Source organism: Aspergillus ruber (genome assembly GCF_000600275.1).
Source record: "Aspergillus ruber CBS 135680 unplaced genomic scaffold scaffold00001, whole genome shotgun sequence".
In the NCBI taxonomy this organism is placed as follows: domain Eukaryota; kingdom Fungi; phylum Ascomycota; class Eurotiomycetes; order Eurotiales; family Aspergillaceae; genus Aspergillus; species Aspergillus ruber.
Window position 1 is genome coordinate 312,725 of NW_024467297.1, and position 20,591 is coordinate 333,315.

A 20,591-nucleotide genomic window follows, 5' to 3' on the forward strand; every position below is an offset into this window, starting at 1 on the left:
ACAGTTTCACTCCGAATTTTGTATATATGGCCCATCTATCCATCCCTGGCATAAGCGAAAACAAACACTCTGTTACTGTGCTTTCCCGGCTGGCGATAGGGCCCGGAGGAAGATCCCAGTCTTCCTCTCCCATCCGCCCCGATTTTCTTAACCTACTTTTCTCCATCCATCTTCCAAACCGCCCAGTTCCCCGTTCCTTTATTTTGATATATATTTATTTATTTATTTAGGGGCCGTGGCTTTCTCAAAATGGCATTCGCAAGCATCAATCGAACGCCTGTGAATAAGAAGCTCAGCATCCCGGCGATTGAAGAAGCATTCGCCGCGGAACCGCTTCTCAAGGAACGAGTCTACGACGCGATCGGTGCGTACAATTATTCCTCTAAAAAAAGAAGAAAAATTCAGGCTAACAACTATCTTTTTTTGTGTAACAGAAACCGTCCCACAACAGAAACCGATTTTCGAAGACATTGCTAGATACACCAGCCTGCTGGCCAGGAATACGAACACCCAATCCCAACATCACACCGTCCCCATCGACACGAAAACAACGAGTAACGACGACGGCCCAGCCGCGAAGAAACGCAAGCTGCAAAATGGAAATGCGCCGGAGACTGCTGCGCAGTCAACCCTCGACTTGAAAACAGAATCGTCACTTCAGTTCTACATGCCGGATATTTCGTTCGCTATTCCGCAGAGGAAGAAGTTAACGCTTGAGTTTACTGGTGGACAGAGGTTTCTTCGCACGAGGAACCAGACGTCGAAGGAGGTGGAGTTTGGGGTGCCTATGGATAAGATTCGTGAGTTTATTTGCTGCCCTTAGTTTAGGGTTCTTGGTGGATATGTTGCTAATATGATCTGAGAACAGAACACGTTCTGTGCCTTCCTGTGCCGGAGAAGAACCAGAAACAGTCAAACTTCTGTATTATTCCCCAATATAGCGATGGGATCAACCCGCCTCCCGAAGGCGAGACTGCCTCTGAAGCCCAGGTGTTCACGGTCAACGACGGGCCTCCCAAAGCTGCATACTCAGGGACAGGACAGCCGGTTACCATTGGTGAGGGTGATACAGCTGAGAAGCTGATCCGACGGATACTAAATGACAATCTGTCGCAAACTAAGGTAATAGGACCGGATGAGAGGGAATTCGTCAGTGCCACGCCCGAGGCACACCGCAAGGGAGAGAAAGCCTATCACGTTAAGGCATTCCGTGGTAGCAAGGAGGGTGAGCTGCTATATCCCAATGCTGAATTGGAAGGGGTGGACTAATTTAAGGTACACGCATAGGCTATCTCTTCTTTCTATCTACTGGCATCCTCTTCGGTTATAAAAAGCCATTGCTTTTCTTCGCCTTTGAGAACATTGACTCGATTTCATACACATCCGTCCTTCAACGAACATTTAACCTTAACATTGTCGCCCGTCCTACCACCAGCGACGAGACCCAAGAACTCGAATTCTCAATGGTCGACCAAGCAAATTTCTCGGGTATCGACACTTATATCAAAACACATGGTCTCCAGGACGCCAGTCTTGCCGAAGACCGCCGCGCAAAACGCTACAACGTCAACAACTTGAAGACGGAGAATGGTGCCGGTGCTGCTGATGCCGCTACTGCCGATGGTGAAGGAGAAGAGAGTGAGCTACAAAAGGCACAGCGAGAGCTTGAAGACGAAGAGGACAAGGACGAAGAGGACTATGATCCCGGCAGTGATGCGGATAGCGGTGGAAGTGGCGCTAGTAGTGAGGAAAGTGAAAGTGAAGGTGACGAAGATGAGGGTGATGATGAAAATCTGGTGGCTGGTGAATTGGGGAGTGAAGCGGAGGATGTTCCAGAGGATGAATTGTAATCCTGATAAGAAATGGCCCAACCACATGTACTCTACTAGAATATCAGAACAATTGGAGATTCACCGCTTAGCAACGTCAGTACTGTTGCTAACAACCAACTGCTGCTATTTCATGCATCTCGTACTTCTCAATACCGTCGTATTTTTTCTATCCTCAATTTCTATCCCAGAGGAAAAGCCAGCCCCCAAAATGAACATCATTTTTTTCAGCTACCGATTCCGCAGCTCCATTCCCAGGCATCCTCAAAGAAAAGCCCACACCCAACGACACCATCTTCTCCTGGAGTGGCGTAAACATAGCCAAAATATCCCCTTCATTCGTGCTACACATACGGTCCGATAGAGAGAGAGACATTTGTGACTATGAGAGTTTGTTTGATACATATATTCATGGGTTTTGTGGAAGGACCAGACTTGGATGGAGCTTAGGAGGGGCTGGACAAGGACACGAAGGGGGATGTTGCTTGGCAGTTGAAAAGGTATATTGCTGAGTTGCATGAGATTAAGAACGGTGATGAAGATTATATTGGGCCGGTTGATATTTGGGGGGGATGTTGCTGATCCGGCTTTGGCTTATCATTCTAATAGAGACGAGTTCATGGCATTTTCTACGTATAAGTTTTCATGAATGCTAACAGTTGACACCAGGGCCATTTGACTCTGAAGAAGCATTCAACAACGCTCTGATATGTGCCTATCAACCAAAGCCACCCAAGATCTCATGTCAGGAGCTTTCTGACTGCCATGCTCTCCCAATGCAAACATCGAAATACACTCACTCATAGAGACCTATGCCTAGCCAATATCAAGGTCGAAGATGGACATGTCGAGACTTATTGTGCTGAGCATTGAGCTTACCCGTTTTTGACTGAGGTGCTATGGTAGCAATTATGGACTTCATAGTACCCCTTCACACATATACGCCATTCTTCTGCATCATCTGATAGACACATTCTGCTCTCCAGTTTGTCCCTAATGTCCACAACAATCAAACCAAGTCCCTCGCCGCAGCCAAAACCTCATCGATCCAACTCGAACAATCCCTCACCGGTGGATCCGGTTTCGCCTTTGTCAACGCCCTCGGATCATGCGGCGGCGGACAACTCCTCGCAATCTCCTCAAACCTCGCAAGCTGCGCCCTTGGTAGTCGGAACAGAAAAGCAGCACCTTTGTATTCCGGGATCTTGTCAAACCGGTGAGCAGGTTTCGATTCGTAGTCCATTCCCAAGCCAACGGTTCCTATAACATGGTAGAACCGGCCGGCACCTTGGTCTTTGTTTTCTTGGGGGACTAGAGCGATGGCTTCATATTCTGTGCCGGAGGATTGGGAGAAGAAGACGCGGTAGACGTTGTAGGTTGTTGTGCCTGCGGACATGGTGGCCATGGTTTTGGATGGGGTCTTGAGGGGGTTAGAGGTTGTTATGTATGGAAGTTTACGAGAAATAAATAATGAGAAAATGAATATTTAGAGTTAGAATGAAAGTAGCAGACGATCGATTTATTATAAGCTACTGAGCAATCAGTGAATAAAGGTCTGCTATGATTCATCTATGCGCCTACCATGCAAGTTTGACCAGGCTTGCTTCGTATTGCGAATATGATGGCCAATGGTATTTGAATATGGCGTCTCACTTGCTCATTGTATGAAACAAGATCATATGCAGCATAGCAAACAGAGCTACATGCCAAGCTATTTTGTTTTAATATCTTCTACAAGTCACAGAAGCTGGTTGTAACAGATAAGCATATAGACTCATGGCCTACCATCTTACCTTCTCAATTATATGCGCTGTATTGATACTATATAGGATGAAGTATATTAGATTTGAGGCAAAATCCTCCTAAGTATCAAGTCACTGTTGTTTTGTATGTTGTATGTTCTCCTATGCCATAATAAACCTTATGGGTTCATTTCCGGAACCTTTCTTTACATCCTTCAAGGTGACAAGTTTTGCGAATGTCCCTAACTGGCATTGAATTAAGTGAAATATACCTTGAGTCTCTTGGGATAGTGAGCTCCTATGTCACTCCGCATATTAGTAGAGCACATCTGGAGCCCCGGGTATAACCAGTTTAGTCGCTTGGTAAAAGTCCTGATGTCCACGCAGTCGTATAGCAAACTGCATCTATTTGTTCTTCTTGCAAGGCCATATTGGTCAGTAATGCTGTATGTCCAGCTTCTGAGTATGGGATTTGCTCTGGCGCAATGCTAATCATGGACTCGACTGTTCTAACCATCGACTGTTCTAACCAATTTCTTCCAATTCAATCGGGCAACGACAAAGAGCCTATAGTCACCCCTAGCTCTCAACTTCTCAAAACTTCAGATATAGTATTCAGAAAATGCAGTTGCATCTTCACATCTATCAAGCCTGGCGATGCAGTCTGCTACTGCCGAACAGAGTAGGCTGTCGAGTTTCGTCTAGCCATGTAATACACAATGTAGCAGTCTTTTATGGCCAACTGTTATATAAAAAAGCTCTTTCAAATGTTGCTTGGGTTAAAAAATCGACGTGTGAGCGTAGTGCCGTGTGCTAGTGATATCTAACATCGGTTGTGTGGACACGGTGGCCCAGGACTGTTCCAAATCTGTGAGATATCACACTTGAGGGAATTGACAAATCAAAAGACAACCCTCTTGTCGATATGTCATCCTCTTGTGCACTGAATTAACCTGGTCAAGAGGTAGTTGGCGCCTAGCGTAGCATTATGAAGAGCGATACACGCTCCTATTACTTTGCATCGTTGTTTCAATTGGCCTAGGAAATTGGAATTATGCTTCCGTAGTATTATAAATTTTTGTTGTTGAGCATTTGCTAACCGAGAAGCTCAGTCAAACAAACGGGATTCAACGAATCTATCCATATTAGCAACTTTTAAATGAGAAGATGCTTACTTTGTACTTGTATTGGAGTCGGAAGGATTAAAGCGATCTCGCTCTTGTCAAGAGGCTTGTTCATAATCCAACCACTTATATCTGTAGCATTGGCATATTCTCGATATGCTCAGGTCTCTTGGTATGCTGTCTTTTGTTGAAGATTCTTGTACTAAGTGGGAGAATGGTGGGATGGGTTCGTGGCGAGAGTCGCTGAATGAAGATAGGATACGGAGTAAAGCACGAAGTATTACTATGCAAGTAAATTACTTGTCTTGTTTAACAGTAAAGAACCAATTCTATACCGTGATCTATCAAGGTATGCGTTTCAATTCATGCATATACCGCTCGAGGAGACGTAGAGAAAAGAGTATAATAATTTCCGACGTAAAAAAGATTCCGAGATGCTCGATAGCTAGGAAGTTGACGCTTGTATCACGGGGCATTCAGAGGGATGGAATATTCGTTGCTGATCCTAGGTTATAGAAATGTATCTTGGAGTTCATCTTCCATGCGCATCCCCGCGTACCGTTGTCTATAGCGAGGTGAATATCGCTGGTCAATCAAGTACTGTCCCATACCTTTCTCAGATTTGTATATAAAATCTCAAATGGGGGCGAAGAGGTTGACGTCATGTTCCGAGTCAAAGTTGAGAATCGAGTAAGCAACCAGAAACATCTGCTCTGTCGTGGTGATCCAAGAGACTTGGCTGTATAAATTTTTAGTGGTGAGGATATAGGAGCGAACCCATCTCTGAAAACATCAACAAGACCTTGGCTTACTTCGCCACGAGACTGTGGTGGCCCAGGCGGGATTAATTGCATAGCTTCTGGGATCGTGGAAGCAAATTTTAAGCCGATGATACATGTAATGTTGCAGTCATCATCGACGTATATGTTGTCAACACTCGATTCAGGATGGCAAAGGGGAATGACTTTGGTGTGGTTTCTAGGTCCAGTCTCTATACGATATCTCGTAGAGAGTTACCTGAAATAACATAACCAGCCGATTATCTGAAGAATGTATCTTGCTCCCAAGAGCCACAAAGTCATTTCAAAAATCACATGCTCGGCGATACTAGACAATAGACTCGTGATCACCACGCTGGAGAACTGGAGCGACAAAGCAATGACATGATAACGGTAACATCTCTGTATGTTGTGTAGATGCAGCGATCAGGCTGTCATAGAACTCAGCTTTGAAGTAAACGGCCCGCGAGGTATGTATTGAAGATCTTGCATTACATGACCGCACGAGAGGCATTACTTGACCCAGAAGCCCCCTTGTTCCTTAAACAGCGAGTCTATCTGGTCAAAACGCAGCTGTGACAGCTCCCATATTATAGCGCCCAGTTAGAGAGCATCTTGGTTTTAATATACAAAGGCAATTCAGGTCCGCCGGAATGAGCAGGTTTCCTTATATCTGAAAGTGGCTGACCAGGTGCTTCGCCTATCAAGATGTATGGGACTCCAATGTCATTGTCTGACATAGCGCTTCGATAGGTTAGCTTGCGACTGAGAAGAGAGAACGAAGACAGATCCTACCTATAGTCGTACACTTCTGGAATTGGAATATCAACATTTGATTTTACGTGCTGTAAAGTGGCAGCTTTGCTCACAAGGAACTTTGCACTCATTTCCATAACTAGGTATGCTAAAGTATCTAATATGTGGAGGTCGTAGGAACCATCGCGTCCCATCTTAAAATGCGATACCTCAGTTGAAACTGCCACTGGCGGGAAGTTGATCCACGTCGCAGGTACACTCCATTCCATCTCGAAGGGCGGTTACTCAGAGACGCAGTGTCTCGACATTGAATATAGCGTATATAGATGGGAGGTTTCGTATTTAGGGCCATTTCACTAGCGGGCTAAAAATATATGTATATTTGTTTTAGTGGCTAGCCAACTGCAGAAAGGTATTTCAGCTCAAGAACACATGGTGCTTAGAAGTACTATGAAAAATTATTGTAATAACGAATCGAATTGATGGTTGTTTTTCCTACTCCTTATATTTCAGGCTTTGGCCATTTTTCCAGAACTCCTCAACGACACTTTGCACTTACATTGTAGCTGTATACTTCATACCTACTTTGCTCTTCCCGGTTTTTACATATCTACCTTCAAAATGCGGACACGCATACGCTTCGACGATGTCGCCTGGGAACGAAGCGAAGCCATCGCAATTTGACGCCATGTAGCTCAGGACAATTATCGCCGGACAGACGTGTCATGAGGATCTTCACAGCCACATGCTATTGGCATTGTTCTTGAAACTGACCGCCCGGGTTGACTGGATGATATCCTCCAGGTCCATAGTAGACAACACGCTCCACCTCTGGGAGTTTGTCAATCTTCAAGAGAAGCCCTGTATGCTTATCTACTATAGTGGATTTACCCATTCTATTTCTGTCTGGGAATGAAGAAGTAGAAAAATCAATTTGTTATAGCGCCATTTGATCGCAAGTGCCTGGGGGTTCGTGGTTGCAGGTGGAAGTTCCTTCCTTCTTCAGTGACCTAGATGGCGTCTCTACGACTCGGTCACTCATCACATTCCACCGAGTCCTTCTTCTTCTCAGTTGATTACTTCCTTTATTAATTCACAGCGACAAACACAATTGCACATTACAAAGAGTGCACTGGTACATTTGATGAAAACATGGAGCGCTGTGGAGAGCATCAAATCAATGGCAATATTTCTATTCAATGCTATCCGGGTGATGCGTAATGCTGTGAGAGAGAAAGAGTGAAATGCTGAGAGCGCCAGAGTATGTATAGAGTAATATGTTAGCTATATGTTTTAGTAGCTTATAGCAGCTTTCAGAACGTGCTCGAGTTTTTCAAGGTTGCGAGATAAGCACTGAATTTCAATATATCCATTATATCCAGCATTAGAAGCCAGCCCTTAATGTTCCATCAATTTTCCATTGCACTCAACCCTCTCATGGTCCAAACGCGTATTTCCATTTTACGTAGTGGCCACGACTACACTTGGATCAGATCCATCCACTGTCATAGCTTCTAGTTGAGGGACCAACTACGTGTAAGCTCTGAGATACGTAGTTCCGTGCGTAAAAAGTAACATGTGGTTTTGTTGAAAGTGCTTGACATGCTCCTCTCATCTCAGTCGAGCAGCATAGCAGCCGTTAGAAATACTAGGTCATGATTCGCTAGATATTTGCGTTAGAAACTCAATAGCTAAACATTTTGAATAATGTGATACCAAGATAAAGGAACGAGAACAATTAAGTTAGAGTATGGCATATGGTATGTACTTATAGGGTTGTATAGCAGGACAGCCAATAAAGAGTGACATGCCCAATCTCTGTATCATGTGACATGGTAGTTCAGGAGACACGCACCGACCATCAGCCATTATTTCATTCTGTTGGCTGAGAGAAGAGTAGAGATTGATTTTTTTTTTTTTTTTTGTCAATTATTCCAAATGAAAATCAAATATACAAAGCACTATGTGGTTTCTAGAAATACTTTATTCGGTGTTGGAGAAAGCACTGACAGTATGGTATTGTGAGACTGTCACATACAAGTAATGACTGGTATTGAAGATGCTCGTCTGGTTGGTCGCCCTGGGACGTCAGCCGCAGCCGCAGAGTCGACCAGAGAAGTTGTTTTAGCTGCAGAAAGAAAGCGATGTCTTTGGGGATTATGCACCTCCAATTGGTTCATTGATGCCAAGTACCTTTTTGGAATTGGATAGATTTAAAGCTCAGGGAAGGAACATGCAGCCGGGTCGCCAACTATTATTATTATTGATTGGCAAATCAATGGACGGAGGCGGCAACTCCCTGGTATATCCGATACGATACATTCCATAGGTCAGACAGATCTAACTCAGTTCTCTCCTCCTTTATGCAGGAGGAATTGGATTATTAGTCACCATAGTAACAGATCATCTACAAAGTATTGCTTGCGGAATATATTCCCGTTCGGACAGGTAGGCATATATATATTCCTCTTCCTCCTTGTATATCAATGCCACGATGTTCTTGCATATATCTAAGAATACGTACGGTACGATACAATAAATACATCGACCGGGCTAGACGCCTCTAGTGCCCGGCGCTGAGCCGTTCGTGGCCCGACAAGCAAGCGCCCAACTGTCCTTGTGTGGCTCCCGCCCAACTATATTAAAAACTATCAAGAAGGGAGGTCTGTCCTCCGCCCGAAAATTGCTAGTAGGCGATAGTGGTAGATACCGTCACGTTTGGTAATGGCTCTGTACCATACATAGTAATATACCGTATGTAAGATTAAGCCTCTCCCTGGAATCGTTCCCCCAATCCCGATCCAGTTCCTCCTGTTCTCCGTATTCTCTCACTTGCTCACTATCCATCTTCTCCATATTCCAATCGCTTTCTCCATCTTTTCTCACCTCTTCTCCTCTTCTCTTCTCTTCCTTTCGCCCTCTCTTCCTTCTTCCGCCCCCTCTTCCTACCTTTTCGCTCTCTCTTTCTTTTAATCCGCGGCACATCAATCAACTGCCCAGTGCGCCTTATCGTACTGCCACGCAGTTGGTTAGTCCCGGAAGAAGAGGCTTGGTCGCTTTTTTTTTTTTTAGCCCTTTTTTTTCTTCCAATTACCTTACCTCTTCCTTCTTTCCCCCTTCTCCTTCAAAAGTCTCCGTACTGGGTGGTGTGTCGGGTTTCTTTGAATCCTTCCATTGTCCCTTCACCAACCAGGCGATTCTTTCGCGTCCGCCTACTCCGTTCTCCGTTCCCGTACCCGTCCCTATCAACTTCCTCTCCCTCCAGAGAACGGATTAAGTCATCTTCCTCACTTCCAACTCGATCGTCCTTTATTCTCCATTATTCTGCATTATTGCCCGGTCGCCGTTTTGTACGATCTCAGCGGCCTTTCAGGCTCGATTCGATTGAAGAAAAGGGGGAAACCGGGTTGGAACAAACCGTGTCGAGAGAGCAACGTTCCGAGATCCATGTGAGTATTCCGGTTATCTTCAGTCCTCACTCCCACTCTTACCCGCGCTCGAACGACCATCGTTCCATCGACGTTTCGTTTTGCTGACACATTTCAATTTCGCAGTCAATCCATTCCGCGCGTGTAATAACCCCGTCGATCAAGTTCGTCGTACCCTGAGTTTGCCTGGAATCGTCCGGTCGCTTCGCTGCTCGCAATGTCGTCTTCGTCATCCAACGTAGTGGGTGTCCACTACAGAGTGGGAAAGAAGATTGGTGAAGGCTCGTTTGGTGTCATCTTCGAGGGAACGAATCTCCTGAATAACCAGCAGGTGGCTATCAAATTTGTACGTAATGGTCTTCACACACACACCGTTCCTGTTAAACCACGATGCTTACCGCATAAACAGGAACCTAGGAAAAGCGATGCACCACAACTCCGGGATGAATATCGGACGTATAAGATCCTGGTCGGATGCCGTAAGTTTGAGGCCCCTTGATTTGAGAACGAGTCTAATCTCTGGCAGCTGGCATCCCCAACGTTTATTACTTCGGCCAGGAAGGTTTACACAACATCCTGGTAATCGACCTCCTGGGTCCCAGTCTCGAGGATCTATTCGACCATTGCAATCGGCGATTTTCTGTGAAGACTGTGGTCATGGTAGCCAAGCAGATGGTGCGTTTCTCTTTGTGAACTCAGTTGACTCGCAAACTAACATTGCCTCTGTAGCTCTCGCGAGTCCAAACGATCCACGAAAAGAACATGATCTACCGTGACATTAAGCCGGATAACTTCCTTATCGGTCGCCCGAACAGCAAGGCTGCAAATGTCATCCATGTCGTCGACTTCGGCATGGCCAAGCAGTATAGAGATCCCAAAACAAAGCAACATATCCCCTATCGCGAACGCAAGTCGCTGTCCGGCACAGCACGTTACATGAGTATCAATACCCATCTGGGCCGTGAGCAATCGCGGCGTGACGACTTGGAGGCTCTGGGCCATGTTTTCCTCTACTTTCTGCGCGGCGGTCTTCCATGGCAGGGTCTGAAGGCCGCGACCAACAAGCAAAAATATGAGAAGATCGGCGAGAAGAAGCAAACCACCGCCATCAAAGATCTCTGTGAAGGATACCCAGGTACTTTTAAACCCCGATTTCTCGATTATAGAAGTTACCTTCGTCCGCAGGCCAGCACTAATCAACTAGGCATAGAAGAATTCACAAAGTACCTGACTTACGTCCGCAACCTTGGTTTCGAAGACACCCCGGATTACGACTACCTGAGGGATCTGTTGTCGCAGGCTCTTAAGAACGCCGGGGAGGTCGAAGATGGCGAATATGATTGGATGAAGCTCAACAACGGCCGTGGGTGGGAATACAAGTCGTATTCGTCCCAACAACACCTGCAGCAGAACCTTCCCAATACGTCTGGTCGAGACCTCCACGCACAACAGTATCGTGCAAGTCAGCGACCTGGCGTGACGGCAGACCGTTTAAACGCCGCGCAGCCCCCGCCCCCATCTCCGGCCAAACCCGGAGCTGGGAAGACGCGCGAGCGACCAAGCGCCTCAAGCGGCATGCCGCCGAAACGCCAAAGCGCGGGGATGGACACTACAGCACCAACAGCGTCGACTCAAGCGCAGTTCCAGAACTCAAACCCCAACATCCCGGGCCGGATGGGCAGCCCGGCTAATCAACCCATGAGCCCTCAACCGGCACAAGGTACTCAGGCAAAGAGTGAGCCGCAGCCCACTTTCGTGCAGAAAGTGATGAAAGCATTATGCTGCGGTAGGTGATACTCGTATTCATGTACAAAGTATCGGTTATCATCAAAGTTATTCTCGACTTATTTTTCTTTCTCTTTTGATCAGGTTGAACGCAAACGCCGATTTTCTGTACTTCTAACGTGATCTCGCGGGCCATGTCGTGTCATTCAACTTGTCGACCTTACCTTCTCGATTCTGTTATTTCACGGGCTTCTCTTTTTCTCCTTCTCATTCCCTCCCTTGGTCCTTTCTACTGAAAGGAGACAATGGTTACCGATCTTTCTCGGCCGCTCCCGTAAAGGGAATCTTGTTGGGTTCGCATATACGGCTTTGCGGAAGTATTTGGTGGATCGAGGCCATCCTACTTTTTTTTGTTTTTTTTTTTTTTTTTTTTTTTTTTTTTTTTTTTTTTTTTCATGACTAGGTCTCGGAGTTTAAAGGACGTCTTTCTGGCCGATTTCATCCGCGAAGCCAAGGAAAGTCGATCTGAGCGGACTCGAATATCAGCAGAGCGGCCATTTCCCTTTTCTTCTATTGTCTCCTATATTTCTTCATATCATCTCACTCGTTTATGGTGCTATGGATACGGAACGGCGAACTTGAGGATTCCTATGCTTTTCTTCTTGTGCATCTCATTATACTTGTTTGGCGTGAACTACATTTAATATTAGACTTCCATCTTGTCGCCGATTACATGATCTCTCCGACTTGGTTTTCGGTTTTTTTTCGAGCCTCTTTACCTTCTACTGCCTTTCTTCGATCGTCGATAATTGGCTGGGGTTGTTTACAGCGAAGCATATACCATTCACTTGTGCGTCTATAAAAAAGAAGAAAAGAGAAAAGAAAAAAGCGGGGTTCCATCGGAGTTGATCATGCAATCATGCAAAGCGGCCAGTGGCTATCTTGTTTCTGTTTTTGTTTGTTGACCGGGATTAAGCGCATTGCATCTGCCATGTGTTTTCTGTTGTCTTTGCCTGTTCCTGTGATGATCCATGTTTAGATAACTGGTCTTTGCAGGGCGTTGTGTTTCTGTTTCATATGTCTTGTTTGTTGGTGCTACGTTTTTGTTCCTTTCTGCTAATCTATAGTTTTTGTTGTTTTGTTTGCACAGAGTTGGGTTCAAAAATCTGCATTCTTCCCTGCTGAATTCGTATACCGACAGGAAGATAACGATTGTGGCGTCGTAGTGTAAGAGACATCGCCTGATAGTACTATGGATACATAATTGGTTACAGGCCTGTGTAGGTTGATAGTGTTGACCTTACGTGTTATTGGTAGTTAAGCTTTCTGTCATACACTCTGTTTTAGCATGGTGACACATGATGGTCATCGGTTATCCCCGGTGATTCTCTGGATATTCACGGGATCCTAGAGCCAGAACCAGGGAGCACCAAAGCTAATTGAAGTGATATTGAATCAAATACAGTACAGAGTACTTGCATCACTGCGGAGAGGTACTTTCTACCATTGATTGGCGTGATCCACGCTGCATAGTCCGAGTACTACTGTATCAAAGTCTAGAGCATTGGTAATCCACGGTACATGGTGGTGTGGTGTGGTGTGGTGCTTTGACAAACAGATAAACAAATGATATGATGATATGCTGCGGAGGATCGACTGATGTGAGACTCGTGGGGAATGCAGCTTTCATCATACATACTCTGACAGTACTCAGTACTCCATAGTGAACAGTGATGCAACAGCTGCAGTCCAACCGTTAAAGCAAGGAAAGGCTGACCTTCTCCGCACTTTACCTTCACGTTTAGCTAGAATCGAAATCGAGACCAAGACCCTGGTCAATATGGGAAGCTCTATTATGCACGAATGCGTAAATTCGGGTATTGCCCCGAATGAGCGCAATGACTCGCATGCCAAGGGTGTATCTTACAGAATACGGTACGTGAAGGCAGCCAGATTCGAGGATCATGTGATACAAGTGAAATTCTAGAAAAAATACCGAAGTTTTTTCCGGTGTAACCATCAGGAACAAAGGTGGAAAGGATGGAACTCGTTGATGCACTGATCAAGCATACATCATGAGAGTCTGAGCCAGTCATGCAAGGGTATTATGACGTTGATGTAAATCCGGGAAATCCTAATTGATCGGACCATGGAACTCGATCAGCTCATATTGGTTGTTAGAGTTAGAGTGCTCCGTACATAGTAGGATTAGAACCTGTATCAGAATAGAAAGCTGACTCGACAGACTGAATCGATCGATCGGAAAATAACCACCGCAGAGCACCTTCCTGAATTGGGAAAAGTCTCTTGGTCGGCCCCGAGGATCACCGACGACCGGGCGGACCCGGGTGGCAAAGCTTCTGGAACAAATCCTCCAACCACAACCCGTCTACCGTTCTCACGTGAGCACGAGGCGGGTTTTTTTACGTTTCAGCGTCGGGAAACTCTCCACTATCAGTACTTTGATTGGCTGCGGTGAGGTATGTCCACGCAAGTTCTTTCCAGAATGTGACGCCAAGGTGTCATTCGCTGCCTCTCTGTAATCACTCCCTTACTCAGAGAACTTGCCGACCAACGGTTCATCCAACGCATTCTTTTTGGAATTGTCTGAGCTGGCGTGCTCTAGAAGGCTTGTGTTTTTTTTTTTTATGATACAGAGTAAAATATACAGAGCATACGCATACAGAGCAGTATTAGTAGTAAAGAGCTAACGCGGCCGATGCAGGTCGCAGCCCTTGCAGAGAACTAGACTCGAATCAGCAGTTGAGACCGGAGACAACTCCATCCTCCGTCGTACAGCTAAAACCAAGGAAATCCGGTTTTCTGCGCACTAGTATGGTGCGCTAAACTTACTCTGTGGTGGTTGTACCAGAGTATCATGACTATCCTCGTACTTTACCTCTACTCCGGAGTACTTTACCTCTGACTGAAAGTTTCTTGTGCAGATCGACCCGGAGACTTTGATCGCTTGACTGATTCAGACCGGGGTCTCCGTCACTACGGAGTATCTGTTCTGGTGCTATGGAAATACACAACAGAAACCCCTTGCAATGCTTTGGTGGCTTGGCGCCACGCAGATCCTATCAGTGAGGAGCCAATCAGGGGGTCGGTTGGCGGTCGGAATATCATGATAGAAGATAACAATTGAATGGGGTGATTGACTGCCACTTTAATGATGCACGAGAACATTCTATACTATATGTAGGGTACTACTGAGCTCTGAGTATTTCTATATTCACGAACATCCTGTTCATTTCTTTCAACTATCTGTATATATGTACAAGTTCACCGGTGTACCCGTATTCATTCTCTGTAAAGTGCTGGTACAGACAGTGCAGTGCTCAGGGGCCTTATCAGCATGACTAAGACCCACTGCGAAGATCTTTCTCCTCTCACTTGATCCAGCCAATCAGTTGTTCCTGCGCCCTCATTTCCCAATCCTGCATGACTCCACACCATCTAGAAGGGGCATTAGTTGCCTGTTCTTATAGCAACTGTATTATCATGCTATAAGCTATATTGTGTACAGAGTACTCTGAAGAATGTTATGTTTCTAATTGTGTATATGAGTGTACAGAGCACAGAGCACAGTGTACAAGTCCTCTGTACTTGGGCAGAACATCCTTGATCTGGCTCGTCGGAAAGTATCGTCATGGTGGGGCAGATACGGTACAGTAATGATTACGGTATCGATGAATCCTGTCGTTTCGGTGGATCCGCAGAGCAAAAGAGAGAGAAAAAAAAAAAGTGGGAATGCAAAAGTCGCTTTTCACAGCGATCGATGCGCTTTTGTACGTTTTTGCTTGTATTTCAACTTCCACTCCCCTCTTCTTATTTTCTTTCTTGACTTTTGGTTTTGGATCTGGATATTGCCGGGCCTATACAATTTTTCTCTTATTCTTCACTCTTTGTACATTAGCCAATCCCTCCTCAGAATCTCCGCCCAACTAACTAATCTCCTTGCCCCGGCGTTTCTCCTCTTTCGTCCCCCCTGGGAGGATTCCTTTCGTTGCCGCCTATAAGTCCTACTACTATTGCGCCCGACCGTGGTGTTTCACTTTAAAGCCTCCCGCCATCGTTTGACTCAGTCAAAGCAAAGTATTCCTACGCATATAATTACAACACCTTAACCCACCCTCCCCCCCGGTCGTCTGGGAAATTCCTTAAACCCTCCCCGGAGAGGATCCCGGAGACCGTCCCCTGCGGAAGTCAAGTCACGGTATACCGGCCGAAATGCTGCTGAAGAAGTCTCAAAATAACCCCCCTCGGTCCTTTTGGAATCATTCTCCCAGCTCGACTCCCGAACTTTCTCCCACGTCGTCCTCTGATAGCGAATTCGACGAAGAGATGGACTCTTCGTCGGGATCCCGACCGATCAGCTTTTCCGTTCCCCGGGGCGCTTACTGTTCGATGCGCCCGTCGCTGGAACAAGTCCTCGCCAACACCGCTCCTCCCCCATACACTCTCAGCGCATTCATGGCCTACCTTTCTCAGAACCACTGTCTCGAAACACTTGAATTCACCCTTGAGGCCAAGCGGTACCGCGAGACCTTTGAAGCAGTCACCCACCAGCTGGGCGAATACCCTTCCGCCAACATCGATTTCCCTGAATGCCAGCATCTGTGCATGCTGTGGCAGCGACTCTTGACGGCATACATCCTCCCCGGCTCTCCCCGCGAGATCAACGTGACCAGTGACGTGCGCGACAACATCCTCCGCCAGGCCGCCGTCAACCCGCCGCCCCATCCGCAGCTTCTCGACGTCGCCGTCAAGTTGACCCACGAATTAATGGAGGAGTCGATCTTCATGCCGTTCGTCAACTCCCATTCGGCATCCGCCTATAGCATGCCCTCGTACTCATCCGAGTTCTCCCCTCCCAGTGATGACGGTGTGATGGTGATGGGCAAGTCGAGCTTCGAAGAGCAGCAACAGCACACGGAGAAGCGGTCGCGCTCGAAATCAAAGCGTCTGACTCCTCCATCATCCGCCAAGGAACTCGGATCTCCCTTTGTGGCGAGCAGCCACTCCAGCAAGTCCAACTTTGGCCTCAGCATGATGACCAGCCTGGGCAAGTCTGGTCACCGGAGTGGTCAGACCCCGAGCCCTGGTGGTAATGACCTTTCTCTCACCGATGACTCGGGATCCAACGCTAGCATGGGGGAACTCATGACTCCACCGACTACTCCGCCATCGACCGATCCATTCCCGTTCCTCAGCCAGAGCCCCAAGAACCGCACCGAGAACCCATGGAAGAAGATGTCTATGATGCTGGGCTTCAAGAAGCGTGGAAATGCGAGTCGCGACATGAAGATCTTTGGCACGGACGATTGACTACTACCTGCCGCGGCGCTCTTGCTGCGGCTTCTATTTACTACACTTCACGCTTCAACGCTTATAGAGGGATGATTTGACTTGCATTTCTACGCCACGACTGGTCTTGTTTAGATATAATGAGCGACGTTCGCCATGCTTGCCTTTCTTTTGGATATGAGTGAACGCATTATGCATTTCCGGCGCTTTCTTTTGCTTCTATTATTTCCTTGGATACTCCTATTTGGCTGGCGTTTGGGTGACCAAGCAAGCGATTTGATTTGCATTTGTTTTTTTTTTTTTTTTTTTTTTTTTTTTGTGGAAAGATTTCTACACTTATAGATAGAGCATGGTCCTACATTGGACTGGTGGCCTTTCATTAGGCATTAGGCTGGCGTTGGTGTTGATTTGTGGCGAGTTTAATATTACCTCGTCTTACCTGTTTTGGGACTGCATGTTGGCATTTCATGTCTTATTAGATAGCATCATGCGAATACCCTTCTACTTCATTACTCTGTACAAACCAAGAAAAGTCCCAATTCCTGGTACATTAAGCAATCGAAACCCTCCGTCCCGGCCTCGTCTCCAACGACGCAACATCCAACTCCCATCCATATTCTTCCATCGCAGATAAATATTTTTCAAATCTCTTGCCGTGATTCAAGAAGGTCAATGTCTGCTCCAACACTCGTAGTACTTTATCACCATAATTTCCATTTTTCTCATCAACTGGAAACGAAGAAGAAATCACTCGCACAGCGAGTAACCCATGCATCCACGCTCTTAGCTGTGAGTGCGGCGTGCATGATTGCTTTAGGAGAATGTTTGCGGTCCATTTCACTTTAGTAGTAGTACCGATGGTGGTGACAGACGATAGATAGAGGATGTATGACTCGTTTGCGAAGATGCTAGTGAGGTTGGGTAAAAGATTGTGGTCGGTGCTGTTGAGGAATTGGTTGATTGGTATGCCGATGTTCGCGTGTCCAAGTGTAATCACCTGTCCTGCTTTAGAGTACCATTTTAGTATCCCATCTCGTTCGAAGATGAGTTCTTGGTTGGAGACCTGTGCTGGTGTTAGAAGGTTCCATTTTCTTTTCTCTTCTTGTAGGTCAGTTTGTGGCTGGGATAGTGATCCCACTGCCCCGCTTAAGGTAAGAAATAAAAGAGCAGGGTCTGAACCCAGAAGCGTCGAGAAGAGGATATTTGCGCGTTGGCGGTTGAGCGTGGTCATCTGTACGGAGCGCACGGCGAGGTAGTTCAGGGATAGATGCAGAGTTAGGAGGAGGAGAAGGGTGAGCCAGGTGGTGATGGGAGTTGTTATGTGGTTGATCATGAGGGAGCCAGTCTGCATATCATTAGTAGTTTAGTCTATCGTTAAGGAGGAAGGGTACTGACTAGCATCCCAATGAGCGAGATGATAGTTTCTTGCGATGAATCTTTCTACACACCGTCAGCTACGCCCAACAACCAATAACCAGGAAAGGGGACATACAGCATTAACATCCCCCAAACTCCCCCTCCCACCCCTCACAAAATGCGCACCCAACGTCGCCTTACTACTCCCCCCCGCAACACCACAAAGCGCCGTCAACACGCCCGCGGCACTCAACACGCCCACTCTCGCAATACCAGCAGGTACCATCGGCGACAGACAATTCAGCACCATGCCTAGATCGTTAAACACGTCGGCTGCGAAGCGGTACCGCTTGCATTCTGGCTCAAGGGCTGTGCCGATGCGGTAGGCGAAGGCGATTGTTGCGAGGCGGGAGGTTGTGTCTTGAATGGTATGTAAGAGGAGTGCTGCTGTTGGGGTTGCGGTTGGATTGCCGACTCCGACGCCTGTTATTTTTTAGTATGCGTGTTTGGTGGCTGACAGAGGGGAGAGTGGATGTGGACCTTGTAGGACGGCTCTGGAGGCTAGGAGGCCGGCGATTGAGCTGCTGAAGGCTTGGAGGGAGTCCTGTATGTGTTAGTCTGTACAATTGGTTTGATAAGGCGCGGGACTCACGAATATTTGATATCTAGATCCATCAGCTCAGTCCAAGAAGTACATGTACATTGACGTACGGGAGATAATCATCAGTAACGCTATGCGGGTATCCAGCCGGGAGAAAGACATCCCCGAGGAAACTCATCAACTTGGCCCGAGACCATGACGAGGGTGCTGTGGTTGGAGGCTGACATTGTTAGTGGTGTCTCAAGAAAACTGGGTACAGGCCACTTACAATGTGGTCAATCCGCCCTGTCTGTGCGCCATTGCGGCTCTGTTTCTGAGACTTTGTGTAGACATACGTCGCAGTGGGGTGGTTGACTTCATCTGTTTCAACCAAAGTGATGGCATTCCGGTTATTAGAGGCCATCTTGATTCAATTACTTGATATGCTGATGATGCCGAGAATGAAGTTAATTGGAGTCAAACGCGGCTGCAGGAGGCACGTGAATGCGCATGTTACGGTTAACGGTTTCGACTGGGATCTGGGATCCTATTTCTGAGACATGTGCAATCAACTGCATTAAGCAAACTTTTCAGTAGATTTTCGCTAAGAATGTAAGTACGCGATTCTGTAAACCCTGGCATTCCTCCCGTTGTACATCACAAATGGAAAAACCATCCGATAGTTGTGCGCCCAAGTAGCATAAAAGACATTCCTGAAACCAAAAAAAAAAAATAAAAATAAAAAATAACCGCTAAGAGAAACACATAACCACCAGCGCCGTGACTTGAACGTAAGAAACACAAAGACAGAAAAAAAAGGTAGCAGGCATGACGTTCTCCTGTTCACGAATATATCATGCCCCATGTATAGATTCAACATCTCCCCCTAGTGTCCGCCGACGTAAAAAACCCATGGTCAGTCAGTAGTGACCATTATTCTCATCATAAGACAACCCTCGCATCATATTCGTGCCCATTCGCACGTCGAAAATCGTTTAGTTGCAGAGGCTGGCACCGCCGGTCTCAATGGCCTCAATTTCAGCCTCGGACCATGGCAGACGGTGGAAGCGGGAAGGCAACTCAGCACGGTCGAAGAATTGACCTTCCTTGGGCTGAATAGGACCCAAAGAAGCACCCGGGACACGGCCGATGGCGCCCTGGCTGAACGAGGCACGTCCAAGAGGACCGTGCTGCTGGGCCTTGATGCGGTAGGCAGCGAACGAGTCGGGCAGAACACCAGTGGGCGAAGCGGGGTGAGCACGAGGGCTATGGTCTACCGATTCTATTGATTCATTCGGAATTAGCTGCGTGTCACTCAATGGCGGCGGGAAGAGGACTTACGAGGCACCGAACGCTTGCCAATGAAGCGAATAAGAGGGGTGTGGGCGGCATTGCGGAGAGCGAAAGTGGCACGCATTGTGATTGTATTAAGGTGATTAAGAGTTCGATTTAATTGAGTATGTTGAACGTAGATGTTCACAGAAGATGGTAAATTGGAAGAGGGAGAAATTTGACAGTCCGATCCCGTCCGATCCGACCGTGGTGGGTGTTGTGTGGTGGGTAGCTATTATTCCGGAGCTAGTGAGGGGTGGAAATTATTGAGTAACAGTTGGAGCAGCGTTGTAGTGGTATACCAACAGAGCGAGAGAATGATATTAGAGAAAGAGAGATGAGGAATGAAGAGAAAAATGAAAAGAAGAGAAGAGGGGGAAAAGTCAGGCCTGATTAGTGATAAGAAGAAGGCCGGGGATTTTTACTTCAGATTCCCCAGATCATCTGATTTTGCATCATGTGCATTTCCAAGTTCTGGTGGTGCAATTGGGTTACGGACTTGTACTACTATCTTGCTACTTTACCTGATGGTTATGAAAACTTTGACACATTTTGAGTCCTGATAAACCTCCAACCTCCGACATTCTCCGGATTTGGCTCGGATCACATGATCGACGCGCTAGCCTTGTT

The 20,591-nt window shown here is 46.7% G+C and overlaps 7 protein-coding genes across 7 annotated transcripts; 4 read left to right on the top strand and 3 right to left on the bottom strand.

Moving 5' to 3' along the window:
- Positions 1-53: 53 nt before the first annotated feature.
- Positions 54-1,957, top strand: rtt106 (putative negative regulator of DNA transposition (Rtt106)). The gene is made up of 4 exons (XM_040777786.1): positions 54-364; positions 435-800; positions 869-1,225; positions 1,288-1,957. Exons 1-4 carry the CDS (start codon positions 250-252, stop codon positions 1,848-1,850), a joined length of 1,401 nt encoding a protein of 466 aa, XP_040643151.1. The 5' UTR covers positions 54-249; the 3' UTR covers positions 1,851-1,957.
- A 481-nt stretch (positions 1,958-2,438) lies between these two features.
- On the bottom strand, positions 2,439-3,298 carry EURHEDRAFT_407422 (uncharacterized protein). The gene has a single exon (XM_040780547.1). It carries the CDS (start codon positions 3,232-3,234, stop codon positions 2,839-2,841), a length of 396 nt encoding a protein of 131 aa, XP_040643152.1. The 5' UTR covers positions 3,235-3,298; the 3' UTR covers positions 2,439-2,838.
- A 6,577-nt stretch (positions 3,299-9,875) lies between these two features.
- Positions 9,876-11,452, top strand: EURHEDRAFT_511698 (casein kinase I; the record flags this gene model as incomplete). Its single annotated transcript, XM_040785988.1, has 5 exons — positions 9,876-10,004; positions 10,068-10,137; positions 10,185-10,333; positions 10,388-10,793; positions 10,869-11,452. 5 exons carry the CDS (start codon positions 9,876-9,878, stop codon positions 11,450-11,452), a joined length of 1,338 nt encoding a protein of 445 aa, XP_040643153.1.
- Positions 11,453-14,776: 3,324 nt separating this feature from the next.
- On the top strand, positions 14,777-15,511 carry EURHEDRAFT_16712 (uncharacterized protein). The gene is made up of 2 exons (XM_040777828.1): positions 14,777-14,879; positions 14,961-15,511. The coding sequence occupies exon 2, from the start codon at positions 15,061-15,063 to the stop codon at positions 15,403-15,405; it is 345 nt and encodes a 114-aa protein (XP_040643154.1). The 5' UTR covers positions 14,777-14,879; positions 14,961-15,060; the 3' UTR covers positions 15,406-15,511.
- Positions 15,512-15,616: 105 nt separating this feature from the next.
- EURHEDRAFT_445416 (regulator of G-protein signaling domain-containing protein) lies at positions 15,617-16,714 on the top strand (the record flags this gene model as incomplete). The annotated part of the gene is made up of 1 exon (XM_040783530.1): positions 15,617-16,714. One exon carries the CDS (start codon positions 15,617-15,619, stop codon positions 16,712-16,714), a length of 1,098 nt encoding a protein of 365 aa, XP_040643155.1.
- A 529-nt stretch (positions 16,715-17,243) lies between these two features.
- EURHEDRAFT_373406 (RUS1 family protein) lies at positions 17,244-19,053 on the bottom strand (the record flags this gene model as incomplete). Its single annotated transcript, XM_040778529.1, has 7 exons — positions 17,244-18,038; positions 18,089-18,133; positions 18,186-18,532; positions 18,590-18,653; positions 18,702-18,714; positions 18,761-18,870; positions 18,919-19,053. The coding sequence occupies 7 exons, from the start codon at positions 19,051-19,053 to the stop codon at positions 17,244-17,246; spliced, it is 1,509 nt and encodes a 502-aa protein (XP_040643156.1).
- A 92-nt stretch (positions 19,054-19,145) lies between these two features.
- Positions 19,146-20,349, bottom strand: EURHEDRAFT_407429 (alpha-ketoglutarate dehydrogenase subunit KGD4). The gene is made up of 2 exons (XM_040780548.1): positions 19,971-20,349; positions 19,146-19,911 (listed from the first exon to the last, which is right to left on the bottom strand). Exons 1-2 carry the CDS (start codon positions 20,044-20,046, stop codon positions 19,625-19,627), a joined length of 363 nt encoding a protein of 120 aa, XP_040643157.1. The 5' UTR covers positions 20,047-20,349; the 3' UTR covers positions 19,146-19,624.
- Positions 20,350-20,591: the final 242 nt, after the last annotated feature.